Here is a 26,795-nt window from a genome sequence, read left to right on the forward strand (position 1 = left end):
GCAACAATATGCCTGTGAACTTGAATAAAATATAGGAGCGGCAGGTAAGCCCCGCCTCCCATAATAAATCACATGATGCGGTGCACGCATACCATTTGAATGGCACTGCCCCCTCAAATAATGTATTGGGGCAGTGAAGCCCCTCTGGCCCCTAGCAGTTGGCTCCTATGGCTGACAATTTTAAACAGGGCTCTTTATGTGCAAAAAATTACCAAAAGTTTCTTCTATGAAATAGAACATATAAGATAAACAGATAGCACTGAATAAACATATAAATAAGATACACTTTGTATCTTGCTTTCGTATTTCAAGTTAATTGCCTAAATCAGGAAATATTCAACATTTAGGAGCTGCCCGCACTAGCAGATCTATTGCAGTGATGTTAGAAAGAATTGTTCAAAGGGATCTTATCTTGAAAGAGGTATGAATTGTGATTTAGCAACTTGACAATCAAACACCTAGTCATGTCTAGTCTTGCAAAGATTATAAAGATCTCAGGAGCTAGACATATGCTTTGGATTCAAATGAATCTTGAACTGGGGCAGGTTGCCTCAGAGGGATTTGGGGGTTCTTCATGTGGGATCTGCATGAGATGCCTTGGGTTAAAGTAGGGATCCCATTCTAAGGACCTTATAGACTCTGTCTTTAAAAAATATATATGCTGCTTTGTGTCTGCCAAAAGTGCAATTATTTCTTTCATATAATGGGAACACCAGTGTGAGGAGAAGGAGGGAGTTCCTTTGTGACTGAATTTGAGTGTAAGTATTGCTGATTGCTTGCTTATTCTTATTACTAGGCAAGTCAATGGATCCTCTCTTTTCCTTAGCAAAATAGTTTGCTTTTTGTTCACTATATGTGTGTAGTCCTGGTGGTTTTTAATTATTTTACACAAGTAATTATAAAGTGGTTATTATTATTCAACTAGTTATTTCTTAGTGCCTCTTTCTGTATGTGTTGTGGTTGTTATCCAACACACCCCTTCATCAAACTTAAGTAATTTTGTGTTGGAAGCCAAGCATAGTCTGCCTTATTCAGTACTCTTATTATTACTAGTATTATTAAATTCTTTCTTTCTTAGTGCCTGCCTGAGTGCTATTGTGTGCCCCCAAACATTCACTGTTACAGGCAGCAAAGCATCACACCATATATATTTAACAATCATTTTCATCATGTTACTGTCGTCATCACCACAGTCCTATCCCTATTATTACCAGTTTTATGTTTGGTCATCATGAGTGTAATGAGTATGGGGTTGCTCGTGCGTAAGTTGCCGGCACTCCTGGCTAAGTTGCCTTGTTAAACTTTTCTGTCTGGACAGCCCTTCACTTCGTGACTGCCTCAGTCGCTAGCAGAATCCGTCAGTGGGCATTTCTTAAACCTTTTCCAGCATAAAAGCTGTTTGATGCCAAGTCTCCTCCTACTCTCCCTGCGCGGAAGTCTTCTGCGCAGGGAGGGTGTAGGTAGCGAAGGACCCGTGCTCTCCCCGCTGGTGTCCGGCGAAGAGTCCTGGAGCCCTCTCGCCGATTCCCCCATCTGCCCCCCTTCATCCCTGGTGTTGCACTGATTTCCTTCCCCATCTGGTGAGCTGCCTCTCTCCCTGCTGGGTCCTTCTCCAGCATCATGTGGGAGCCTTCCCTCCGCCTCTAGCTCTGATGTCAGTTCCCTTACAATGAGGTATGTACATCATACTGGCAGCTGCCCCCAGGGACGAGGTACATGCAAGAGGTGCTGCAACTGCAAGCAGCAGTACTGACAATTTCATTTCTCCTCCACCCAACCTAAGTGCACCTTCACTGTTGCAGGCAGAAGCAGTGGATACACAACTGAACGTTTCCCCTTCTCCCTGGTTTTGAGGCTGCTGGCATGGCTAGTAGTGTAAACAAGTGCAATCCTACTAATACTATCTCACCTATTGTAGAGCATGAGGCAGCATGCAGCACTTTGCTGCTGGTAGCTCCTCTGACCGAAGCTATAGAGGAGATCAACTTATGAGATGTCAGATCGGAGGAGGCTTTGTCATTTGTGGAACACTTTAGTTGAGGGCTGCAAATTCTGGTTGTGTGTGTCTGCATGCATGTCTGGGTGTATGAGTCATATTAAAGGAATTCCGTGCACTAAGAGAAGCCAGTGCAAGGATTCCCTCTAATGCAATGGGACATCCTCCCTAATCTGCTCTAGAAGGTCGGAAGAATCCCCAGAACAGTATGGTGGTGGTGTGGTGGGGTCATTCCATTGGGCAAGCAGTCATGCTTGCACTGATGGAACGTTCTTCTTAGTCACACACATAGGTTGTATTCAACCTATTACTATGTGTGGTGTGTTTATGAGAGGGGGGGAATAGAGAGAAAGTGCTGTGTGAATGCATATGTGGTGAATGTATGTGTGCATTGTCTGTATGGACACATATGTGCATACACTGGCCATGACGTCCACTGTCATGTGACCCTTGATGGGGTGGCTGTTTGGCAAAGCAGCCCTCAGCCGAAGATGGCTAGCCGCCTCTCACATAGAAGTTAAATTAAAGCAAGACATGTTACTGGTCTATATTGATAGGAAATGATTTCTAATGTTTTGAAGAAAGTTAGCAAAATGTGATTTATTTATTTTTTTAAAAGTAACATTGAAATAACAAATTGGAAATAACATAATCTCCATTATGAAGCAACAACATAGACATGAATAAACAGTAATGAATAATCACATAGTCTAGGTATGAATAACCACAGGTTACAGAACTGAGAAGTACTTGCTAATCCATGCTATATACAGGAAAGAGACTGGGTGTTAAAAGTGGGTGATGACCAGTTACATCAACCGGCATCAATGCAATGATATTAGTATTTAGCTTTGCTCAGCAATGGAAACTTCTCCAATGGCCACTAGGTAACATGAAACAAACTTGGTAAACCATAAGAAAGTGTAAGAAATATTGTTTCAAGATAGAAGTTTACAGTAGAACTAGAAAAAGGAGCAAAAAATATATCCAAAAATACCCACTACAGAGAGATGCCAATTGGCAAGTATTTAATTTGGACTGTAACATGTGAGCAAATATTACTTGTCCATCTGAGTCAATTCATTAATAAATAGCATTCATAAAGGGTAGTGTTGGATGGGCTATGTGAGAACAACAGAAAAAAAACATAGTGCAGCTGACAGCAAAAGGGAAGATAATAGTATATGAATGGAAAAAAGAGAGCAAATAATGAAATCGGGTGAATGCATAGTAGTCTATAGTTAGGAGATGATTGCACTGATGGAAGTTACTGGAAGCATGAATGAAATTTAAAGGAAGCATTAATAAATATCATTTATTATGATATTGTTCTTAGATACCGCTAACAATACAAACAGCCATAAAAAAACCTCAAAGTGGGTACATATAAATGTCAAGTGTGTAATTTAAGATTTTCCTTGCAGTTGGGATTCAGGCCTGGGTTTTGTACAGAAATACAGCAATGACTCATAACAAAAGATCTGATAAGGAGCAATGTATTAAAATGACAGTTAGTGGGTATTAGAGGCAAGTAGAAGCAAACTGGTTTAATTTAACCGACAGAAATTAAACCGATAAGCACAATCCTATGGATCCTGGGAGAGTGATTCAGGATCACAGGATTTTGCAGAACTCCCTCTCCTAGATGCCACATAAAGGACATCTTGCTCTAATGCCAAGGAGGGGCATGACAGAAAATTGTCCTCCTATTTGGAGCCAGTGTGGTGTAGTGGTTAAGAGCGGTAGTCACGTAATCTGGGAAACCGGGTTCGTGTCTCCGCTCCTCCACATGCAGCTGCTGGGTGACCTTGGGCCAGTCACACTTCTGTGAAGTCTCTCAGCCCCACTCACCTCACAGAGTGTTTGTTGTGGGGGAGGAAGGGAAAGGAGAATGTTAGCCGCTTTGAGACTCCTGAAAGGGAGTGAAAGGCGGGATATCAAATCCAAACTCTTCTTCTTCTTCTATTTCCCTGATGTGCCCCCAGAATGGGGGGGGGGGCGTGTAGTGGGAAGAAGTACATTGGTCCTGGAGCTAGCATTAGTATCTCCCTACCCTACCCTAATGGAACCAATGGGAGGGGCTTTTTTAAAAGTCATGGAAACCCACCCAGCGTGTGACCTCTATATAGCTCTGGATTTGGTGCTTTCTGTGTCTCAAATTTTCCCTCCTCCAGCCACATTGGGTTGCTATGTAAACTGGAGAACAAAGGGATGAATTGAAAGATACATAAGATAAATCAGCTGGGATATTCCAAGTTCTGGACTAATGCTACAACTGACAGCTTCGTTTATAATGCTCAGCTGCAGCCTTATCTCTCCCATAAAACTTTCCATTCATTCATGGGTGATAGCTGCAGTCAGGACACTTGAGAGACTTAAGAGAAGCTATGAGCTTATTAAAGTGGAAGGAGGAGAAAGGATGTTAAGCCATTTTGTGTACCTTAGTAACCAGCATGCAGATGCAAATATATCTGAAAAAAACCAAAACATTTCCTTTCTCATGTGTCCTGCTTTAGCTTGGGATTGGGAAGACAAATGTTATCCAGAGTCACAAGTTAGAATAAATGATCATATGGGATGGGAGGCTCAGACAGGATGGTACAGAATGGTATAATTATGAAGGCAGCCCAGTGCAGCTGGCTGAGGATTGTTTCTGGATTCAACAAGAATCAGTATAGAACACTCAGCAGTTATCGCTGGTTACAGTCATTGGTTTTGTTGGTTACAGTTCTATGTGAATTTTCCATAGACGTATACATGACTTTCACAAAGATGAGCAAGCAGGAATGCAAAGGGAATAAAATGTTTTCAGCTTCAAACAGGTCATTCCGCTATGGAACCGCACTCATCCCTTTTGGTCTGATGCACAACCCTTCTCAGAGAATCAAGTTAATGAGCAACTGGTTTTTCTTGTTTCCAAGCAGAAGCCTGCAGAAAAATTGTTCAGGCTCCTGTAGGCTGCTGTGCCATTATGCTGCTTTGACATCTCAGATGACCCTGCAAGCAGCTTCTTTATATACATAAACTTTTATCAGACAGCTTTTCACCCACCCTGAGCATTTTAGAGTGCTCTGGCCAAACTGATACAAAATAACCTCTGAAGCTCTGTCACATAAGATGGTACACACAAAACTCTCAGTTATCCTCAGTTTTAACTGTTTTTAAATTATTGTAACCCATCCTGGGATCTGCTGGTGAAGACTGGGTGGTGGTGGTGGTGGTGATGATGATGATAGCTGCTGCTGTTGTTCACAGCAATGTAAGAACTGAATACACCACAAGGAATCTAGAAGATTTGCCACTTCTGGGTGGCGTCACATTTCCTCTGAAGGAAAAGGTTTGCAGCCTGGGGCATGCTCTTATATTCATTTTTGTCACTGGAAGTGACCACAGTGGCTAAGAGTGTCATCTGCCAGCTTCAGCTGGTACATCAGCTACAACTGATCCCAGACAGGGATAATTTAGCTATAGTGATTCATGCATTTCATACCTCAAGACTGGATTATTGCAATGCACAATGTAAACTGCTTGGATATTTTGATGTTTAGTGGTCTAAACATTTCACTAAATAAAAAAAGAAAAATATGAATTGACCATAACAGCTGAAATCTTAAGTCACTGAGTTACTGCCACATTGGCAACATTCTATTTCACCTTATATGTGGACTCTTCCACCTCAGGTTTTCACTTCAATGAAGCAACCCCAAATACACCTCTGCTCTGTTTGGACACCCTTGTTCCTTCTAATATAGATCTTAAAACTTAAGGATCCTACTGACTGAGCTAGAATAGCTAACAAATAACCTACAGGAGATCTCTGTGACACTTCATATTGTCATGTGGTAATTATGCAGAAAAGGAAATGACTCTGTGGGTGTAATTTTAGGGCTCAAGTGAGTTTTTCTTTTCCTGCTTTAGCAAGTGTGTGTCTTGCCATGTACATTGAAGGCTAACTGTGTTGAAATATTGTGCTCTCATAACAGAGCTTAAGTTGGAGCGCTGGCAGCAAGGCCATTGGAAAACAAGAGGAAAGTATCAGCATGCTTAGGGGAACCCTGGGTTTTCAGAAATACAAAGACTCTTAGAAAACAACAACACTGCAGTAGTAAAATTCCCTTAGGGGTTCAGTAGTCATGGAATGCAGCATGACAGTTGGAAAAGGAAAATGGAATAGGGAGAAGTGGAATATCCTGCTTGGAAGGGATGGGCAGCTTGAACTCTGAACAGGAACTCTCATTTTAGGCTGGGTAATGCACTGCAACCATTTTTTGCAGGTCCCACTTGTACCCTTCCCATATGCTATAATACTGTTATAAAAATAAGAATTAAAACCAAATGCTCTGCATTCCACATTCATCAACTGGAATTTATCTCTTATCAAGCTAATACAAGATTTTAGTAAGTGTTCTTATTTACAAGATTTATCTAAATAACTTATTTCAAGAATGACCTTTGGAGGCAAACATCAAGGGGGCATGTTTGACATTACAGCTACTGGTGTGATTTAGTCTAGAATGCTGACCTCTTTCAGAAAGAAGTAAATAGGAGGAGCTCTGAGTTGTATTTTAAAGCTGCATCATTAAAAAAACCCACAAAAACTATTTGTAGCTAATGAATGGCCTCTAATTCTCAAGCAAGCTGGTTTCTTGATCTCATGAGATTAAGATTGATCCCATAGCCATCCACACACAGCAAATGAATATTAAACTAGACACATATTCCCATTACATAGCTGCCATTGGCCATTAAGAATGAAATAATATCACATTTACTGAAGCAGATACTTGCTCCTTATTGATATATAAAGGCAATTTAAAAGTCTACTGGTGATGCATTTAAAGCAGGATTGGGAAAGCTTTGTCCTCCAAATATTTGTGGACTCCCAACTCCCATAAACCCTGCTCAGCATGACCAGCAGTCAGGGCTGATGGGAACTGTAGTCTAACAACATATATGGAGGGCCAAGGGTTCCCCATTCATATATAAAGTAAAGCAGTGCATCTGAATATATAACCATTCCTAGTTTCGTAAAACAGTTCCTTCACCCCTCTCTCTGGCATCTACATAACAGTCAATCAATGTAAAGTTTGCTAAACTATGCTTAAAATTACCTGACCACTAAATTCAGACCAAATTTTTAAAATATGGCATATGTATATATCCTGGCACTGGAGGTTTGAGAAATCACTACAGAAAGAGAAAACTTTACAGAAAGCATTGCATGCTTTCACTGGGTGCACAGATATAGGCAGATAGCATTTTCAGCTAACTAAAAGATTCTAATAATTCTTAGGAGTTTCTGAGATATACAAAAGACTAAATTGTTTAGTCCAGGTATAGGCAAACTCGGCCCTCCAGATGTTTTGGGACTACAACTCCCATCATCCCTAGCTAACAGGACCAGTGGTCAGGGAGTTGTAGTCCCAAAACATCTGGAGGGCCGAGTTTGCCTATACCTGGTTTAGCCCATTAGTTCTGTAGGAGTTATTCAAAACAGTTGTTCCTCCAGAAACAACAGGAGTAAGGGGGGGGGGAGTGCATGCGTTGGTGATGAAACATACCTCAATCAAGAGGTATCAGTTTGCAATTTGTGGTTTTGCATAGTTGCTGTGCTGAACCTGATATTATGTATAGATCAGCAGTGAAACAAGCGGCATGAGAGTCTGAACAGTTCTTCGCATTGAGAGGTCTATGTATGCTGATTCAGTGCTTTTATCACTTGCAAAAGTCTTGTCTGAAAGTAGCTAGGAAAAAGCAACCATCTAGTTTGGTTCATTTGGCTATCTGTTTTTGCCAGTAATTTTAACAAGTAAAAACACATGTACCTTTTCCAGAGTCAGAGGAACAATACAGGTGTTGTTCATTTGTTGTTGTTGTTGGTTGACAAGCTGAAATAGTAAACCAAGCTGTGTACTGGTGAGCAGCATAAGATAAATGGAGATGCCTAAAGGGAGAGAATCATAGAATCAAAGGATTGTAGAGATGGAAGGGACCGTAAGGATCATCTAGTCCAACCCCCTGCATTCTCATGTTCTTAATCTATCCTAACCTGGGATAACAGAGCTATCCCAGGTTGAGAAATATATAGTTATTCATTGAACGATATAGCATACAGGAAAGCCAGAATTTTAAAGCCACCAGATAGCAATTTATTCTAACAAACCAAATATTTCCTAAGCAATTCAGTTGTAAGATCTGAAAACTGGATAAACTAACCTTGAAACAAAAATATACTTGGGGAGGAGGGGGAATGCTTGCTGACTTCAGGTTATAAAGTTGAGTTTGAAGAGTTATCTGTGAAACATGCTGACTGCAACATTAAATGTGGTCCCAGCCAACATGTTTATTGAGCACTCATCCTGATTTGTTTAGAGGGAAATTGGATGCTGTTTGCTATTTAATGAGAATTCATTCTGATTTGTTTGTGGGGAGGTTAGATGACATTGCGTTAAAAGCATGTGTTTCCCCATACTTTCCAGTGCATTTTCCTATCTCTTTCCTTATTGTAACAAATCTAATCTTGTTGCCAACCTGATTGATTGAATCCCACTCAAAAATAGTGAGTCTGCAAGTGCTCTAAGATCCAAAGGATCAAGCAGTTGTATCTTCTATTTATCAAAACAGTGTTTCAGCAACAAATCAAACTTCGATGTCATATACCAGATCAATTGTTTTTAGTCACTCAAAAGGCAATCTAGGTGATTTAGAAAATGAATGGTGTACAGATGTGTTTGTTTTGTTTTTCTTATGTATTTTGTGTTCTTGTCTTATATTTTGATGTTGCAAATAGCCCTGTGATCTTTGGATGAAGGGTAGTATAGAAATTTAATAAATATTTAAATCAATAAAATTACTTCTCCTTTGCATCTGTGCAATATCAATGATAGGAAAGAATGGAGGTGTTCAACTCTCTTTTTAACCAATAGGCTGAATGCTTACTACCTGAAGTTAGCTGCATTTGTTTCAAGCAAGCTGCATTCGTTTCAAAAATCTCACGAAGATATGGCTATCAATTATATTTAAAATCACATTAGTTATTCCTGTGAGGTAGATTCACAGAAAACTTAGCTTATCTTCAAATGGTTTTTTGGCACGTGTTAGCAATAGCAACAGCATATCTTATTGCCTGATGCAGATGTGTTTCAACTTAAACCACCATTCAGCAGATTATCTGCTTTCAAGGTAGCCCTGTGCAATTTCCTCTCCGTATCCTTGCACTTAATAACTTTGGCACAGAATAGCCCTGTTTGGAATTAGGGAGCATGTCAGATTTCATCCAGGGGACTTTTATTATGAGGCATAATAATTGCTCCACAATTTGTGAAAGGAGACAACACTTTCCCCCACATGAATGAAGAAATATGAACTTGGAGACCAGCTTTCACAAGTGCTTCCAGAATGCCCTGCCTCTCCTTCCTAATCCTTGAAGAAAAGGAGTGTTATGTATGACACAAGCACTCTTTCCACTATCCCAACAGTTGATCTTGCACACCCTTTCTTCAAAGTTCGTGCCTGTCTAGCGGTGACATGATTTGCAAAGTTTTCAAGAGGTATTTTCAATAGCCAATCAAATGTCTGAAATTAATTAAGCAAATTAATTAATAATTAATCCTGTTCCCACCAAATTAAACATGTCTTGCTATGGGATGGAGTTGTGCATAGACTTGGGTCAGATCTGGATAGATCTGTCAGTTAGAACATGGTGCTGATAAATGCCAAGGTTGCAAGTTTGATCCCTGTATGGGACAGCTACATATTCTGGCACTGTATGGGACAGGAACAGATAATCCTCAGGGCTCCTTCTATTATATTAATTATATTATATTATTATAATTTGTGTTCCGCCCTTCATCTGTAGATCATCTCATGGTGGTTCACAGCATAAAAATACAATATAAAAGCACCACATGCATAATTAAAAACAAGATTATTATGATCTCTCCTGCTGAAATCTGTGGGATTCAAATGTGCTCAACTCTGGCTGGGAAGGGGTAGAAGTTCCCCAGAGCATTGTATCCTGGAAAGTGATATGCAAATATAGCTAATTCATGCATGGTCAGACCAGCTCTGCGTGTAGTTTTCCACCACACCTGTGTTTATTACCTGAACTAGGTTGAAGCCCTCTTGGGACGTTCAGGTGGCTCTAATAAAATGTCCTAACTCTACCCGCTGCTGCAGTTTGGATGCTTTTGGTATGTAGTTGGAGGTTCTACCATTAAATAGCCGATTTTGCCCCAGCAAAAAAAAGGGGGCGGTGTCGAGAGCGTTGACTTCCCCAACCGGGTGCCCGCCATGCACCATCGCGGTCGGGGGTGACGGGAACCGCCGCCCAGGAACACCTGCAGGGCGCCGGGGGCGAGGGAGGCCTCGCCCGGCTCCCTCCACTCGGCGTCCCCTCTCGACCCTGAGAGAGGCTCCTCTCTCTCCTGCCCTGCTGCTGCTGCTTCTTCTCCTTCTTCTTCCCTCGCGCCCTTTTCCCGCCTCCCTGAAGACGAGGCCTCGCCTCCTCCTCCTCTTGTCCCGGCACGTCAAGGGAAGGAGGGCGGGAGGCAGGTAGGGGGCGCGGTTAAAAGCCGCCGGCGAAGCAACAGGGAAGAACTTTTTGACGCTCTCAGGAGGAGAGAAAGAAACCGCGAGCTACCGCCGTTGTTGCCGTTGCCGCCTGGCCCCAGAGTGAAGGAGACGAGGACGACCGCCGCCCACCGAAGCGCCGAGGGGGCAGCCCGTCGCCGGCGAAGCCCGCTTTTCCCGCCCTTTTCCAGCCCATGGTGCGCTCGGCGAGGCGCTCAGGGGCTTTGATTTCCCTCAGACGCTGACAGGTGAGAGAAACTTTGCGCGCTTGCCGCCAACCCCGGGGAGCCGGGCGACCCTCTCGAGCCGGCGCCATGCTCTTCATTAAAAATAAAATTATTTAGTGGAATTCGTATGCCGCCCTTCTCCCGAAGATCACAGAATGGTTCACAACCTCCAGTGGGATGGCTAAGCCTAAAGGTCTGCAAGCGCTACCGACCCCTAATCCCAAACGGACTAGGGAAAGCGCCCTCTGCACATGCTTAAAAGGGAAATATTTGCTGTCGTTTTGTTGCGTGTTAGGTTTTTCGGAGGGGAAGCCGAAAGCCTGAGCCGTTTGGGACTTGGTAAAGCCGGGTTTAACTTGTATAGGCGGGGTGGGAAGGGAGGTGAAGAGAGAGCAAAGCAAATTCATGGCATCCAAGGAGCTCCATGGTCGGAGGCTGTTGGCTTCATGTAGACAAGATGGGAGCTTGGTGCTATTCAGCACAAGTTCTTTTATAAAGCATTTCCTCCTTTGTTAAAAAATAATAATAATCCTGAAGGAGTCTGTCATAGCAAGCAAATAGGAAAGAGAGTAATTAATGAGAGGATTTGCCCTTGAAAGTTCCGGCCACAATAATTTTTAAGATGCCACAAGACTCCCCCATGCACACACTTTTGGGGTGGGTGTGTGATTTATTTTTATTTTTTAACTCTCTGAGGGTTTTGGTGAAAGAAATAATCCCCTTTCATGCATCTCCTTTCCAGATTTCCACGCCATTTAGTCTTAGTGGGACTTCCTCACTGGGTAGTTCCTTTAGTTGTGAAGTTTCGGGATAAAGAGAGCGATGAGTCCCATATGCCTCTTCACAAAATAAATGGGCTAGTTTGTAATCAACTTGCGCAACACGTTTGGTAAACATGGTGTTCAGGAAGATTCCTTTCTGTAGAATCTATTTCTTCAATTCCTCTTTTGCGTTTTACATTGTTTACTTCTGGTCTCTCACAAGGCTGATCAATATGGCAATTGTAGGGAAAGACAATATGACGAGTTCGAGCAAAAATAGGTTAACAGATAATCAGATTTCTCTTTTCTTTTTTTGAAGAGGCACAAGAATGGAAATCAGTCTATTGTTTTCTTCTATCATATACAGTGATGAGATCTTGGACAAATCATCTAATCAAAGTCGTAAAACTGAGTTCTTAATGCCTCCTTCAGATATCCATTGTAAGACTAAAGTCGTTACTGTTTGGAAATTGGACTGCCTAGTCCTCAAATGGTACTTCTGTTGACCTTGCCAAGAATGCACTTACCCACCTAATAGCACCTTAAGATTACTAGACTCAAAAGCATCTAATTTACTTTTTCATCACTTCAGAAACAGATCTGGCAAGTTTTGTTATGAATAGTTATTTCATATTTCTTTTCCACTCTTCTACCCTGCCCACTAATTTCATCTGATTCAGTTTTAATAGAGTGGCCACTACTTCACTTCTGTTTGGTCCTCATAATGTAATTACCTTTTACAATGGTGTATTGCTCCCTTCGCTTCATGTAGGTATGGTTATTCCATATTCCTATGATGATGTGATTTTGATACGTTTGACAGCATGCTACATATATAACATATGTAAACTTTTGGACTTGGAAAGATATGAATTCAAATCTCTCTATAGCCCCTGCCTCATTGGTCAGTTTTTGGTAGATCATTAGCTCTGATCCAGAAAAGCAGCAAAAAGCTCAAGCCTCTCTAGGTTCTTGTTTAAAATATTGTTTGAGATTATTAGAGAAATTATGAGATACAAATATAAATAAATCACTTCCTTCAGACATACTGACAGCTCTATCTGTTTTGGTGGTGTAATTGCGATTCCAATCCAAGTGTGGATAATATTTGACACTCCAGATGTTGCTGAACTAAAACTCCCATCAGCCCCACCAAGCATGCTCAAAGGCTAAGGATAATAGGAACTGTAGTTCAGCAGCTTCTGGAGAGCCAAATGTTCAGAAATTTTCTATTGGTGGCTCAAGCAGAAAGATCCTGTTCAGCATCTTAACCCAATTTTGGTGTATGTGTGGAGTACAGTTATTGTAGATATTTAATTAACTATCTCCACTGAAGTAAAGAGCAATGGGGTTTTCTGCAAAACTTTTCTATAAATCTGGCTCCCTCTCTGCTTTTCTTCCTTCCACCATCTGTTTGGATGGCTTGGCAATGTACTCATTTACGTTTAAGAGTTCTGCATAGGGTTCTCTATAGAGTATAAAAGCTTTTGCCGTATTCTCCTGCCTAGTATCGCAAGGAGTGCACATCACATTGGGCAGTCATGGGGATTTCCTTCTTCTGTTGTTAACTTGCAGCCAATTACCATAAATGTGTAGTTCTTCTAGCTGTATATGACATACCCAAACCACCCAGCAAAATAAATAAAGGCAGAAGTAATTAAAGTTAATTTGTGACACACCTAGTCTGGTTTTGTTTTTTTACAAAAGCCTCACATGAAGATGAAACAGACTTTAGTTTGTAAAATCATTAGATTCCTTTCTGGGAGTTTCTGTCACAGGTCCAACATAACCTATGCTCCAACACATTATTGATCAGTAAATTAAAAGTGTGTGTGTTGGTGACTGTGATTAATGGAAGTGATACAGATAACAAGAATAAAATGGTATCATGTTTTCTTTGTAGAAAGTCAGTTGATAGATCTTGAATAGTTAAAATTTTAAGCTACAAAATGCAACTGCATCAGTAGTGTGATGTAGCAAATGGAAACAGTTATGGGTTATTTATTGCTTTTTATTAAAGATTTCTTGGTTTATAAAAATACATGCATTGTCTGGAAATGGAAACAGTTATAGCTCTAGTCCTACTGCTTCCAGTGACCTCTGGTCAAATAACACATTTGCCAAGATAACATATAGTTTTGCCCTGAGAGACTAGTAGCTGAGGCATTACAGTGGTGCCCCGCAAGACGAATGCCTCGCAAGACGGAAAACTCGCTAGACGAAAGAGTTTTCCGTTTTGGAGGTGCTTCGCAAAACGAATCTCCTATGGGCTTGCTTCGCAAGATGACAATGTCTTGCGAGTTCCTGCTGGTTTTTCCCCCTCCCCCCCCTTTTTCTAAGCCGCTAAGCCGCTTATCAGCTGATCCGATCAGCAGATAAGCCGCTAATAGCGCTAATCCGCTAATCCGTCAATGGGCTTGCTTTGCAAGACGAAAAAACCGCTAGACGAAGAGAATCACAGAACGGATTCTTTTCGTCTTGCGAGGCACCACTGTATTGTACAATTTTCCATTTGGACATAACATAGAACAGTAAAGGAACTGCTAAGTTGGGTACAGTATGTCCGACTTCAGAATTAGAAAAAGAGTCTGAGTAATTGCACACTTTTGCACAAACACTAACATAACTTGCTCAAATTAATCTGTTACCTGCCCATTTTATAGATTTCCCCCCTGCCTATTTCTACAAAATTTGCTGTAATAGGCAACTAGTCATTGGTTCCCATCCAGGGACACTACTTGTTAGTAGTGCCCTGGATGGGAACCATTGCCTATTCTTACAAAAAAAAACCAAAAAACTAACCAATTTAATCTAGGGTGAGCATTCTGATGTGGATGGGACAATCATCCACCATACACACAGAATAGTATTAGTCACAGGTGCTATTGAAATCACTGGAATAATAACTTTTAATATTTATTTCAGTGGGCCCTGAGTTAATAGTTTGAAAATTATCCTTTGAAAATCTTTAGAATATGAAGCAGGGAAGGACCCTAGCTTATGGCACAGCTTTACATACATAAAGTCCCAGTTTCAATCTCTGGCAGCTCCAGGTATGGCTAGAAAAGACTTCTTTCTGAAACCCTACCCATCAACCCAGACAATATTGAACTAAATAGACTTAAACACAGCTTCCTCTGTTCCTAGCCCAATATTTTTGCCTCTCTCCTACTTCTTTCTTCACTTTTCCTATTCATCATGCAAAGGATAAAAATTAAAGGATGGAGAAGGCACATTTACCAATGTTTGTTGGTCCAGAGGCAAATTAAAATGGTCAAATGTTCAAGGTATGAACCAGATCTCTTTAGAAATTTCAGGTCTGTTTATTTCCATTTGCCAGAATGTCTACTATATCCATGACCTGTATCTCCATGCCAGGCTGAATTTTGGCCTTCCATGACTGGAATATCAACCATTTGGCAACTACCATGGCTTCCTTTATCCAGGCAATGAAAGTAAGGTTGCAGTGTCAGCCCTTAACCTTACAATTCAATAGGGTATGAATAAGTCCAGTTTCCATGGCTAAATCATATGGACTATCTACAACTTTAGCAAAGGGAAAGACTGAGCTATCTCAGAAGCCAGGTCCAATATGCCTCAAATAAGTTATTTTGTTGTGCAAGGCTAGGAAGAATTTTAAGAAATATTTTACCATTCTTTGATGTGAATTGTGACATAGCATTTAAGAACAATAAGTTACATTACATTAAATAGTGAATTATAAAATAAAATGCTCTGGGATTTAAGATGAATGGCAGGCTCTAAAAGTTTATTAGTTTCTGAGGCTCTTCATTTCTGAGATGCTGCATCAGAATCAAGCTTTGACAGTCTTCTTGACCATATGCTGTTGTTGTTTTTTAATTGTGCAGTGATTTATATTTGGCAAACTGTTAAAGGTTCAAAGAGGTTGCAAATAGAGATGCATGATAGCAGCTCAGATATCCCTAAAACATACAAACCACCCACCACCATGGCACCTGAAACATAGTGGATATTTTGTTAGTATTTATAGATACAAGAATTACTGCCTTGTGATCTTTGGATGAAGGGTGGTATACAAATTTTAATAATAAAAAATAAAGCACATTTCCCCAAAGAATCCTGGGATCTGCAGTTTCCCCCCTCCGAGCAACAATTCCCAGCAACATTAAAAGACTACAGTTCCCAGGTTTCTTTGGAGAAGTTATGTGCTTTAAATGTGTGGTGCTGCTCTTCCTATAGCAAGGGGCACCAAGGACAGCAAAAAAGTGCATTTCTAGAAGTAACAATATCTCACTTGGATTTGTGTTAGTAGGAGGACATGTACCTCTTCTGTAGTAGCTGAGAAACCACCATTTTCTGGGGGATGGATGTCATCTAGAATTTCTCATCTATCTGTTGTATGAATGCCATCTGTAATCTCACAAGTGTACTTGAGAGATTCTCCAGGTACTGAAATCCACATTGAATGACTTCTTCAATGGTAAACATTTAATAAGGCGATTTCTTGCACGTTTTAACTTAACCTAGAAAGTAAAATGCTGTTTTCTCTCTGCAATCTTAGTTAATCAGTAGTCCAAGGGTCTGGTGTTTTCAAATGGCTCCATTTCTCTCTCTCTCTCTCTCTCTCTCTCTCTCTCTCTCTCTCTCTCTCTCTCTCTCTCTCTCTCTGCGTGTGTGTGTCCCTCACACAGTGGGCTTCTTACAGTCTAGCCAAAATCTGCTGCAAACAGGCTATGTATTCCGCCCACCCCCCACCCCCACCCCCGTTACTGAAAACAGATAATCTGAATGCCATCTAACATTGTTCATCATGCATCAGGTTTCACCACCCACTATCTCACAAATTACTGTTCAAAGGCATCTTAAGTTACACCTACTTTCAAGGTATGTGAAAATATAATAAAAAAGTAGAATACGCATAGAGAGAAAACTAGCATAGCAAGCACAATTTGAAAAATCCCATGCTGCTGATCACTTAAAAATCTATGCTCTCCCAAAAGAGACCACCTCTCCCCAAATGAGCTGACCTGGATCTTGCAATCATTTGAGGCCCTTCTTTGTGTGCCGCCTCCACAAGAGGTCTGGAGGGTGGAAGCACCAGAATGGGCCTTTTCTGCAGTGGCTCCCCATTTGTGGAATGTTCTCCCCAGGGAGGCTTGGCTTGCGCCTTCATTACACATCTTTATGCACCAGATGACAATTTTTCTCTGTAACCAGGCCTTTCTCTGATTAACATTCTACAGTCTTTTAAATATTTGTGGGTGGAGGGTTATTGGTTTGTTTTTGTTTTATTATGTATAACGGAGCTAGCATATTTGCAAAGCTAACCAAGGTTATTGAATTTGGACAAGGCTGTTTGGTTTGGTCATCACCAAACCATTCCTAAAAGAAGCCATGGTCTGGAAGTGAACAACAAACCATGGTTTCACATTGTGATTTGTTGCAAGTGAACAAACCATGCTTAGTGTCCTGTATTGCCTTTGAACATTGGAATAAACCACACTATGGCTTAGCATTATGTGTGAATCGAGGTAGCATATTGTAATTGTGATGATTTCTGGTAGCCACCTGATACACTGAGATGAAGTCAAATTGAGAGGTAAAGGCAGTCATTTGACAGACTGACAAGAGTTAATATTTTATTTGCTAGTAGCATCCAAGATTAGTATAATATATAAGATACTGACTAGTGGACAATTCTAGGCCAGGAGGGTTTCCTTTCTTTTTTTCTTTTTAATAATGGTTTATTTTAATGGGAGCCGGCGTACAGCTTCCGGGTCATGTGGCCAGCATGACTAAGCCGCTTCTGGCGAACGAGAGCAGCGCACGGAAACACCGTTTACCTTCCTGCCGGAGCGGTACTTATTTATCTACTTGTGCTTTGACGTGCTTTCGAACTGCTAGGTTGGCAGGAGCAGGGACCGAGCAACGGGAGCTCACCCCATTGCAGGGATTCAAACTGCCGACCTTCTGATCGGCAAGCCCTAGGCTCTGTGGTTTAAAAGCCCTAGGCTCTGTGGCCTTTAAAGTGAAATGAGCGCCGCAACCCCAGAGTCAGCCACGACTGGACCTAATGGTCAGGGGTCCCTTTACCTTATTTGGTCCTTACGTTATTGACTACCATATGAGATGGTGCTTGGAGGTTTTCTAAGCAAAACTCAATCACGGTCTTCTGTAACTTCAATATGATGAACCATGTATTTATCCACAGGTGCTGTTGCTGGTTGCTGCTTTATGCAGTTCTTCTAGCCACTTTTACTGCTGAAGAGGGTACTTTTAAGATGATTATACTACAATTTAAACGGAAGCGGATTGACTTTTAACATGTGATACTAACTCTTTGAAGAAGCCATTCAATCTTTAATTAACAATTTTTCTATTATATGCCACCATACCATATTCTGCACTAGCTAGACAAAGGGGCATTTCCAGACAGAAGTTTACTGTGAACTGTGTGCTTGCTGCTCATGCATGCAAGAAATGGTATTCCTCACCAAAATACTGTCCCGTATTATTTTCTCAGTCTGGATTTACCATTTCTACAGGTATTTTGATGGTGGTGGTGTTGCTTGGACACTGAAGAAAAACTTGCGTGCCCAAGTCCACAATAGACTGTTGTGCAGAAGTGCCTCTAGAAGGCAACAGACTTCTTTCTGAGGCTGACAGATAGCTGTCTATTCAGAAGTCCCATAATTTTCAATAGGGCTTACACCCAGATAAGTGTGTATAGGATTACAACTTCAGGCTGCTGTTCTAAAGACTGGGGGAGGGTGGTTCTACTGCCTTATCTAAAGCTCTGTTGGGCTCTTGCCAGCAGGGCTTTCAACTGTGTATGCGCACACACACATACAAGCACATTCTCTTTCCCATTGTTTCTGGTGGGAAGGAATGGGAAAGCAGAAGTAAGTCTCATTTCCCCCTTTGTTTGGTGACTTGACAAGTGTCTAGGAGCGTTTTGGATCCTTTGGATTCCTTTGGCGTCTTCCAACGTTACAAATCCAATGTCAGCTGAGTTGGTTGTTGGAGCTGTCAATGTAGGAACTGATCCAGTCCTTCCTAAGAACCCTATGATGCTCTCCTAGGAAACGTTGGACCACATCCTTAGTGTTATATTGATCATATTATTTGGATTAGTTGAGTGGTCCTTATTGATGACATATCCAAGCATTTTACAAACCTTGCTCCAAAACTTTATACTGGCTCAGACAGACATAAAGTTATTTGTTCCTAATGCACGTCATCAGCTGGCATGCAAACCCAGCCAGCTGTATTTGGCTCAAAGGATGCAGTGTAGATACCAGTGGTAGGGAACCATTTGTGGTCTGCTTTGGGCAGCAGCTTTTATTGGGCCAGCACTGAATGCAGCATTTTCTTTACAGCTCTTCCTATAGTGTGGAAGCAGACCTTTGGATCTTTCTTGTCTCCCAAGTATATATTAAGTATTGCTTAATGAAGCAATAAGACTAATAAAGAAATGAGGCACAAATCTGGGCTCAACAGAAATTCATGAAATCGGTGGCCAGGTTCTAACATGATGTCTTGTAAAAATGGCACTAACTTTTGTGTTATTAAGGTGTATTTTTGAAGGAGCTTCATATACTGATGTTTGGTCAATGACTGCTGTGGTAATCATGTAGAATGTGAAGGGAAGAAGCATGTCCCACAACTTGAGGCGATACAGTGAACATACCGGTATATATATTGGGGTGGTCATATTTGGGAGTAGCTTCCCGGCACCTGCCCACTGTGTAGTTGGGAACAATTGCCTTTTCACACTTCATGTGTTTACTGACCAAACATTGGTCAAGCCCTGATGTACCCATAGTACCATGTGATATATAAATGGATCTAAGCATAGCTCAGAACTGTTACTCAGATATAAGTATTTTATCCCTGTTGTAAGCAAGAAATATAACATGTTTCTAAACTTGGTGCTTCGTTAATCTTCTAGATTAGCTAGAGATATTGTAAACAGTGACTTTTCAATAGTGAGTCCAGAAACAGGTCTCTATTCTCTCCAAAAGTTTCAGTTTCTTTGATCCCTTAAGTAATCCTGGTTATCTAAGATTTTGACTCTGTCTAGCAGCTTCTAACTCTAAACAGCAGTGCTGTATTATGTTCAACCAGCAGAGCAGAAAATATTTTTGGTGCTTTCTTGAGTAAAAGGGTGTGACACACAAATTTGCTTGCAAGTGGCTGAGCTTGTTTCTTGCCCAGTGCTCATAGCTTGAGTCAGGGTTATGAAAGGTTGTATCCATGACACATACATGGATCAGAATTAACTGCCTCCTGCATATAATGTTACACTATCCCATCTGTAAACAAAATGTGATTTGAAACAAAAATAATCATGCAGAAATGAATTATGCAGAAATGAATGGAATAGAACATAAACCTAAGGTCTGGATTCAACTTTTTTGGACCACAAATATCATAAGTTAAGCATTGGCACCTTTCAAAAGCACTGTAAGACCTACCGCTTTGTGGTGGCCTCTTTTATCCCATGGTTCAGTCAGGTAGAGAGATCGATGGAATGTTATTCTGTTGCTCACTTTCACTTGTGTTGCTTCCTCTGAACCTTTGAAATGGAGCAGCCTTACAGGATGACTTAAAAATTATAAGATGGAAATCATTCATCATATGTTTTCTTAATGAAGGTTATTTCCGCTAATTTGATGAATGCAGGATGAATGCCAGTTTCCTCCAGAAAAGGTTTTATCTCAATCCAAAATCAAATATACCATTCCCAGTTCAAAACATGAGTTTTTGATTGCCTTTTCTTTTTCTTCATACATAATTTTGTGCTTTTAAAAAAATGAAAGACTACTACTCATCCATTGAAACAAATTCTTCCTATTTTGGAAGTTGCCTTCCTAACCAGCAGAAACCTATTATGTAAAGAGTTGATCTTTATTAAGTCATAAGAAACTAGGAGTGCTTCTTACTGTGGAAGACTGAACTTACTGTGGAATGACCATGTTCTGTTCACTCTTTACAGGGCATCTTCACAACATAAGCAGTACATCCTTCTTGAAGTTATGTTTTCCCTGTTCAGCATCAGGTTTTCCCACTAGAGCTCAGAATTTCTAAACTTAAAAAACAAACACTTTAATGGAATAGTTGCAGAAGGCCTCTTGTACTACTGCTTGGTTCGTTATGGCATGGATAGATTGCTCTAGACGTTTCCTTCTCTACGTTCTGTCTCTTCTCTTTAGAGCCAACTCTATTCTGTTGGTGCTTCCATTTCCAAATAGCATTGCCTTAATATCACTTTCTCTCTCTCCCTTCCCAGTTGCAATGGGAGGATTGTGCAGTGAAGGGGGAGGGGCATTTAACCCTTTCCACACACACAGTGGAGCTGGGGAAAGGGAGATTGCCCAGTTGACTATAGTGTGTTTGAAGTCTGGCAGCGTAATTGATAGTCCTCTTCCAGATTTAAGTAGAAGATCTATGATTGAAGGTTGCTAAATTTTCCATGACTGGAAGCACCCAGGACAACAATACATTTTGTGTGAAATCACTCATTGTGGATAATGTATTGCTTGCTTGGTATCTTGAATTGAATGTTAAATTTTATGTTAGTATAGTTTAGTATACAGTTTAGGTCAGTAGTCTTCAAACTTTTCAAACCCAAGATCCATCTTCAACCCAAACATGCATTTAGGGACCCATTTTTTTTAACTTTATACCATGTATTTATATTATGAAGTTCTACGGTTGCAGCCCACATTAGAATAGGCTGTGACCCATTCATGGGTCCCTACTCACCAATCGAAGACCAGTTGTTTAGCTTTGAATCACTGCAATGCACTGTTGCCAGAATGAGGCATTTCCCTTGGAGCAGGAATATGTAAAAAAAGATGAATTTTTCTGGTGAATCTAAATTGCACAGAAAATTTAGTTGTCACCCCCCCCCCCCCCCGATTCTTTGTGCACTGCGCTGGCTTAAAGAAAGCAGTAAGACTCCTGGAGTGATATCTGCTCAAAGTAGACCCTTTGAAATAGACATGCATTTATTTCAATGCACCATTAGTATGACTACATAGAATATCACTCTTGACTTCTTGTCATACCTCACTATTGTTTTGTTCCACTGAGGGTGGAATTGGTTCTCAACAGAATATTAAGCAGATAATTGATAGCAATTTGATGTGAAGTAAGTGGGATAATGTGTGGAAATCAAGCTCTCCAGCGAGTTTAAGTATTTCCTCTCCATTCCTATTACAAATTCAATAATGCTTCTATGCCATGCTTGGAGTACAGTGAATCATGCTTGTTAGAGCTTTGGGGTCAAACTAGACATGACATTAAATGCATCTTTGCATTTAATGTTCAGGTTTTAAACAGCATTGTGGGGGCGTGGGCATGTAATCATCAGGATTGCAGCAAGCCTGAAGGCGGGCTTTAACCTTTCCTCTCCTACTGTGGTTGTTGGCACATGTTTGCAGTGGGAATAAATTTCCCTATTGGTGCCAGTTGCTGTACAAGCTCTGGCTATGCCTAGTTGAAACATGTATCCTAGTAATGAAATGCAAAAACTGTCCGTTTTAAGAAACAGATGCAGAATATCATGAAAACCCACCATATATGCACATTAATGGGATGCTACTAACAGCACAATCCATTGTTTGTTCACTAAAAAATGTTCTGCTGAGTTCCATGGGAGTTACTCTCAAGTCAGTTTTTATAGGATAGCAGCCTCATTCATATTTTATAGCAGAACTAGTATTTATCTAAGAAGCTGAATTAGAATTATTTTCTGGGCACACATTATTTGGGGACTTTGAATTTAGTAGAAGAGTCGTTTGCTTATTTTAATCATTCTTCAGTTAATAAATATTTTTTTCCCATGATAGTGTCGGAGCAGCTTATGTTTAATGTGTTGTATTTTATAACTCAATCCTTCTTCTTTTTTTTTACATCCTCTCCTTGTCATAATAGGTCCAAAGACTCAAACGATAACATGGACTGGGGAACGCTGCAGGGCATTTTAGGAGGTGTAAACCAACATTCTACCAGTATTGGAAAGATTTGGTTGACTGTCCTGTTCATCTTCCGTATTATGATCCTTGTCGTTGCAGCGGAGGAAGTCTGGGGTGATGAGCAAGATGATTTTGTGTGCAATACGCTGCAACCAGGATGCAAAAACGTCTGCTATGATCATTTTTTCCCCATTTCCCACATCAGACTCTGGGCCCTCCAGCTCATCTTTGTCTCCACCCCTGCCCTCTTGGTGGCAATGCATGTCGCATACAGGCGGCACGAAAGGAAAAAGAAGTTCCGAAAGGGAGATAAAAGCTGTGAATATAAGGACATAGAAGAAATAAAGAAACAGAAATTTCACATCGAAGGTCCCTTGTGGTGGACATACACTGCCAGCATCTTGTTCAGGCTGATTTTTGAAGCTTCTTTCATGTATGTGTTTTACTATATGTATCAGGGATATCACATGCCTCGGCTACTGAAATGCAGCGCCTGGCCATGTCCCAACGTAGTGGACTGCTTCGTTTCTCGTCCCACTGAAAAGACCGTCTTTACCATTTTCATGATTTCAGTGTCCGGCATTTGCATTCTGCTGAATGTGGCCGAGCTCTCCTATTTGCTGCTGAAGGTTTGTGTCAAAAGGTCCAGAAGAGCAGCGAAACCCAAAAATCACACTAACCATGAGAACAAAGAAGAAAGCAAACAAAACGAAATGAATGAGCTTATATCTGACAGCTGCCAGAACACAGTCACAGGATTTCCAAGCAGCTAAGGTGGCCACAAGCCTAACATGCGATTCATACAAAATAAATGAATAGCCACATTCATAGTTGCCTGTGATATTGGTTAGATTTAACTAAGCAATAAATTAAGTGGGGAAACATGACTATTATAACATGTTGGAATTAGGCACGTGGTGTCATTTTTTAAAAAGGTCAATAACAACATAGGAATGTAAAGAATATTGGAAATTAAAGAGATTACATCGTATTATGCATATCTGTACCAAGTCAGCTTTGATTTCATTAGAAAGTAATACTTGATAGTAACTTCTTGCTGAGACTCATCCTAAAGCCAAAGGGAAAGGAATAGCTGCCTTCCAGACTAGATACTATTAGTATTATGAGACACTTTACTACTGTGGTAGCAGTTTTAATTGTGAGCTTGCATCTAAATTAAAGTATTTTTATATGGTCTGATATTCCATGTTCCTTGGTATTAACATGTATGAATGAGTAGCGTCTCTTTTTAATATTTTGTTGAAAGCTAGCATGACGGCCGATGTCTTCACGCTGCTGGAAGTGAATCATTTCTAAGCATATGACTACATGCTGTAAATAATTCTATGAATACTCTATTTTACATACTACCAGTTTTAAATTTATTTGTACTATAATCCATGAATGATATAGTCATATCTGAATAACAAAGACACTTTGGTTTCGTACGCTGCAGAAGATTTCAAAGAGTATTGTTTTTTTAAAATAAATAAATGAAAACCTGTAGACTGGAAATGACAGTAGTAGGGAAAGGGAGGTTAACTGGCTGAAAATAATGTGAAGAAATTTCTCTCAACAGGTATGAGCAAATTTTTAGAACAAAGTGTTTCAAATAAAGGAAAAATATATTTAACTTGGTATGTGTTTAATATTTTGCATGCAGTTTTTTAAAAAATGTTAATGGCTAAGTAAAAAACAACAACCCCACATTCGGCTGTATTCTGGGAGATACCAAATGATAGAAAATATTTGAAGATAAAAGTGTGGAATTCACAAGGTTTAAGGTGGGGCAGGCTTGGTACTTGCAATGGATGTGGAATTGCTTTGAATCTCCTTTAATAGGCTGTAGCTTTAGTATTGTGCATTCCACAGCATTCATCTCATCTGGAAGACCTGATTGGCCTTTGAGCTAATCAGCAAGGTCCTCTAGTTTATCAACAGCATTAATCAGGGGCAGCTTATCCCACGGGTAGGCTGGCTCCGGCCCAATCGCCTTCTAAATCCGGCCTGCGGACAGGCCGGGAATCAGCGTGTTTTTACATGAGTAGAATGTGTGCTTTAAAATGCATCTCTGGGTTATTTGTGGGGCATAGGGATTCGTTCATTCCCCCCAAAAAAATATAGTCCGGCCCCCTGCTGAAAAAGTGTGCTGACCCCTGACTTATCCCATTTCACCACCTGAGAAGAAACGGGAATATTCCAACCCCGCTGCCAAAGTCTCACTTATTGGGGTTGTGCAGAACTCTTGTGACATCTCGCCAGAAGCTGCTGTTGCCACATGACTGCAGGGGTGGGGGGGCACCCACGGGGGGGGGGCGGGGGACGACCACACACCATCCCATGAGATTCCACCACCTCAGGCGGCTACTACACTCTGCTTCATAGGTGAGCCAGCCATGGCATCACTGCAACAAGAGCTGAGGGGAACCAGCCACTGTTACATATTTAGAGACACTTTTTATACGAGCCCTGGCTGTGTGTGTGAGTTCAAGCAGCCACAGCAATGAAGTGTCACAGCCCCGATGGCAAAGATTCAAGACAAAGGTAAACAGTAAAAAGGTAAACACACACACTTAGGCACCTGTGCAAATTCAGCTAGCATGGTAAAGGTAAGATGACCCTAACCCCTTTCCTGTACCTCACTACAGTAACCTTAAAGCAGATGTTGAAGCAAAGCAACATATTGAAAAATAAACAACACAACATACAAAAAAAAGCTCCCATGAAGCTAGAAACCAGCATGATAGGGGGGGCTACCCAGTGTTTACCACTGCTGGTAAGACAGAAGTCATCTAATACCTGTGTGCTTCATACAGTTAGCTTCTGGCTTCAATATTCTAATTCTAGAATTGTAGAGTTGGAAGGGACCCTGAGGGTTATCTAGTCCAGCCTCCTGCAATCCATGACTTCTGCCTACAGCTATCCCTGGGTGGGCTCAAACCACCAGTGCACTGGCCCATTGCACCACAGGAGAGAAGCAGGGGGCTGTTCACCTGGCAGAGGAGAATGATCCCTAAAACAACCATTTCTGATAACACACCTTGGGAGTTGGGGAGAAAACAGGATTTGCTGGAAGATTTGATAATGAGGATCATGAAGGGTTTGGGTTGGGGTCGGCATGTTGCCCACATGAAGCCTTTTTTTAAAAAAACAATTTTTATTAACCGACCAATCAAATCAAATCACATCACATAAATTCCGAATTACAAAGCCAAATTTTAAAATTTTTTGTTGGGGGGACCCATATTTCAAGTTCCGAAGGGGATTCCAATCATCTTCTTGCTGCTGCGTTAATATCCACAAATCTGTCCAAATAATGTTCATAATTCTATCCAGTCCTATCTTGCTGTTCCCACATCTCATCTTGTTCGTATATTTTTCTTTTTTTCTTTATGATCTCTTCTGATAATCTCCTTAAGCAGATAAACTCCAGTTATAATCCTGTGTGAATTTTTCCGTTCATCCATCGTTCAACCATCATGTCGAGATGGTTTCCATATATCATCACTTTCATAATAAAAAGCACTCTTTCCATCATTAGTCTCGCAAATCTGTCGCCTTCTTTAGTCCCTCTGAGGAGGCTCACCCACAATATGAAAACAGATCTATTCCTCCTCCCAGACATAAGTCTTTCAACAGAACTTGCCAAAATGGCGACGCTATTTTTTGCTGCGTCATTCCAAAGCTCTTCTACTTTCCACGATCTCCTTAAAACATGCTTTGGTTAGAAAATTATCTCCACACAGTCTTAAATCCTCAGCTTAAGTCCTTTAAACGGCATTTCTGACTTGTGACTTGTGGGGGGGGGGATTCTTGGTTAATCACATAGAGAAAATAAAGGAAAGTCCCCCCCCCCATCCAGTCCCGTTGCCGAACATACCGAGCCTTGGTGTGTCTTATGTTTTATTCCTGCTCCTCCGACCCGTCTTGTTTCTCAGAGATCTCTTCAGTTAGCAGTCTTTACTCCCCATTCTTCCTTGAAATATGTGCATTAGCTTCCTCCTAATTGTTTCTTTTGAAGTTGCTGCAGCTAGAGGCGCGAATCAGAGACAGCGTCCAGGAGCGCCGAAATCCGCACAAGGGCTTTCTGCCTAGCGCCCCCACCCCCTCAAATTCGGGGGTGGTATAGGGCACAGCAGGCAAGGGCAGTCCTCCCCACACGCGTGGGGGGGCGGGAGGCTGTTTACTTCCATCACAGCCTCTTAATTACCTCGTGTGGGTCGGAGAGATGTTATTGTCAGCCATCTTCTGATGCGCCCCTAGTGCCCCCCCCCCG

General features: G+C 41.1%; 1 protein-coding gene and 1 long non-coding RNA gene across 6 annotated transcripts in view; one reads left to right on the forward strand and one right to left on the reverse strand.

Moving 5' to 3' along the window:
• The window catches only part of LOC308589869, a 60,515-nt gene extending 50,190 nt beyond the window's left edge, over positions 1-10,325 (reverse strand). For all 4 annotated transcript variants that reach the window (XR_014009516.1, XR_014009517.1, XR_014009518.1 and 1 more), the window contains exons 1-2: positions 10,100-10,325; positions 7,822-7,940 (exon numbers count right to left, since the gene is read on the reverse strand). This is a non-coding gene — a long non-coding RNA (uncharacterized lncRNA). The remainder of the gene's footprint in view (positions 1-7,821; positions 7,941-10,099) is intronic.
• Positions 548-24,152, forward strand: LOC308589861 (gap junction beta-6 protein). 2 transcript variants are annotated; one of them, XM_081199384.1, is made up of 2 exons: positions 548-758; positions 22,479-24,152. In XM_081199384.1, the coding sequence occupies exon 2, from the start codon at positions 22,501-22,503 to the stop codon at positions 23,290-23,292; it is 792 nt and encodes a 263-aa protein (XP_081055510.1). In that variant the 5' UTR covers positions 548-758; positions 22,479-22,500; the 3' UTR covers positions 23,293-24,152. The 2 variants fall into 2 exon arrangements, with proteins under 2 accessions (XP_081055510.1, XP_081055509.1); XM_081199383.1 differs by lacking the exon at positions 548-758 and adding an exon at positions 10,659-10,815.
• The last annotated feature ends 2,643 nt before the right edge of the window (positions 24,153-26,795 follow it).

Source organism: Podarcis bocagei (assembly GCF_964188305.1).
Source record: "Podarcis bocagei genome assembly, chromosome: 6".
NCBI classification, from domain to species: Eukaryota; Metazoa; Chordata; class Lepidosauria; order Squamata; family Lacertidae; genus Podarcis; species Podarcis bocagei.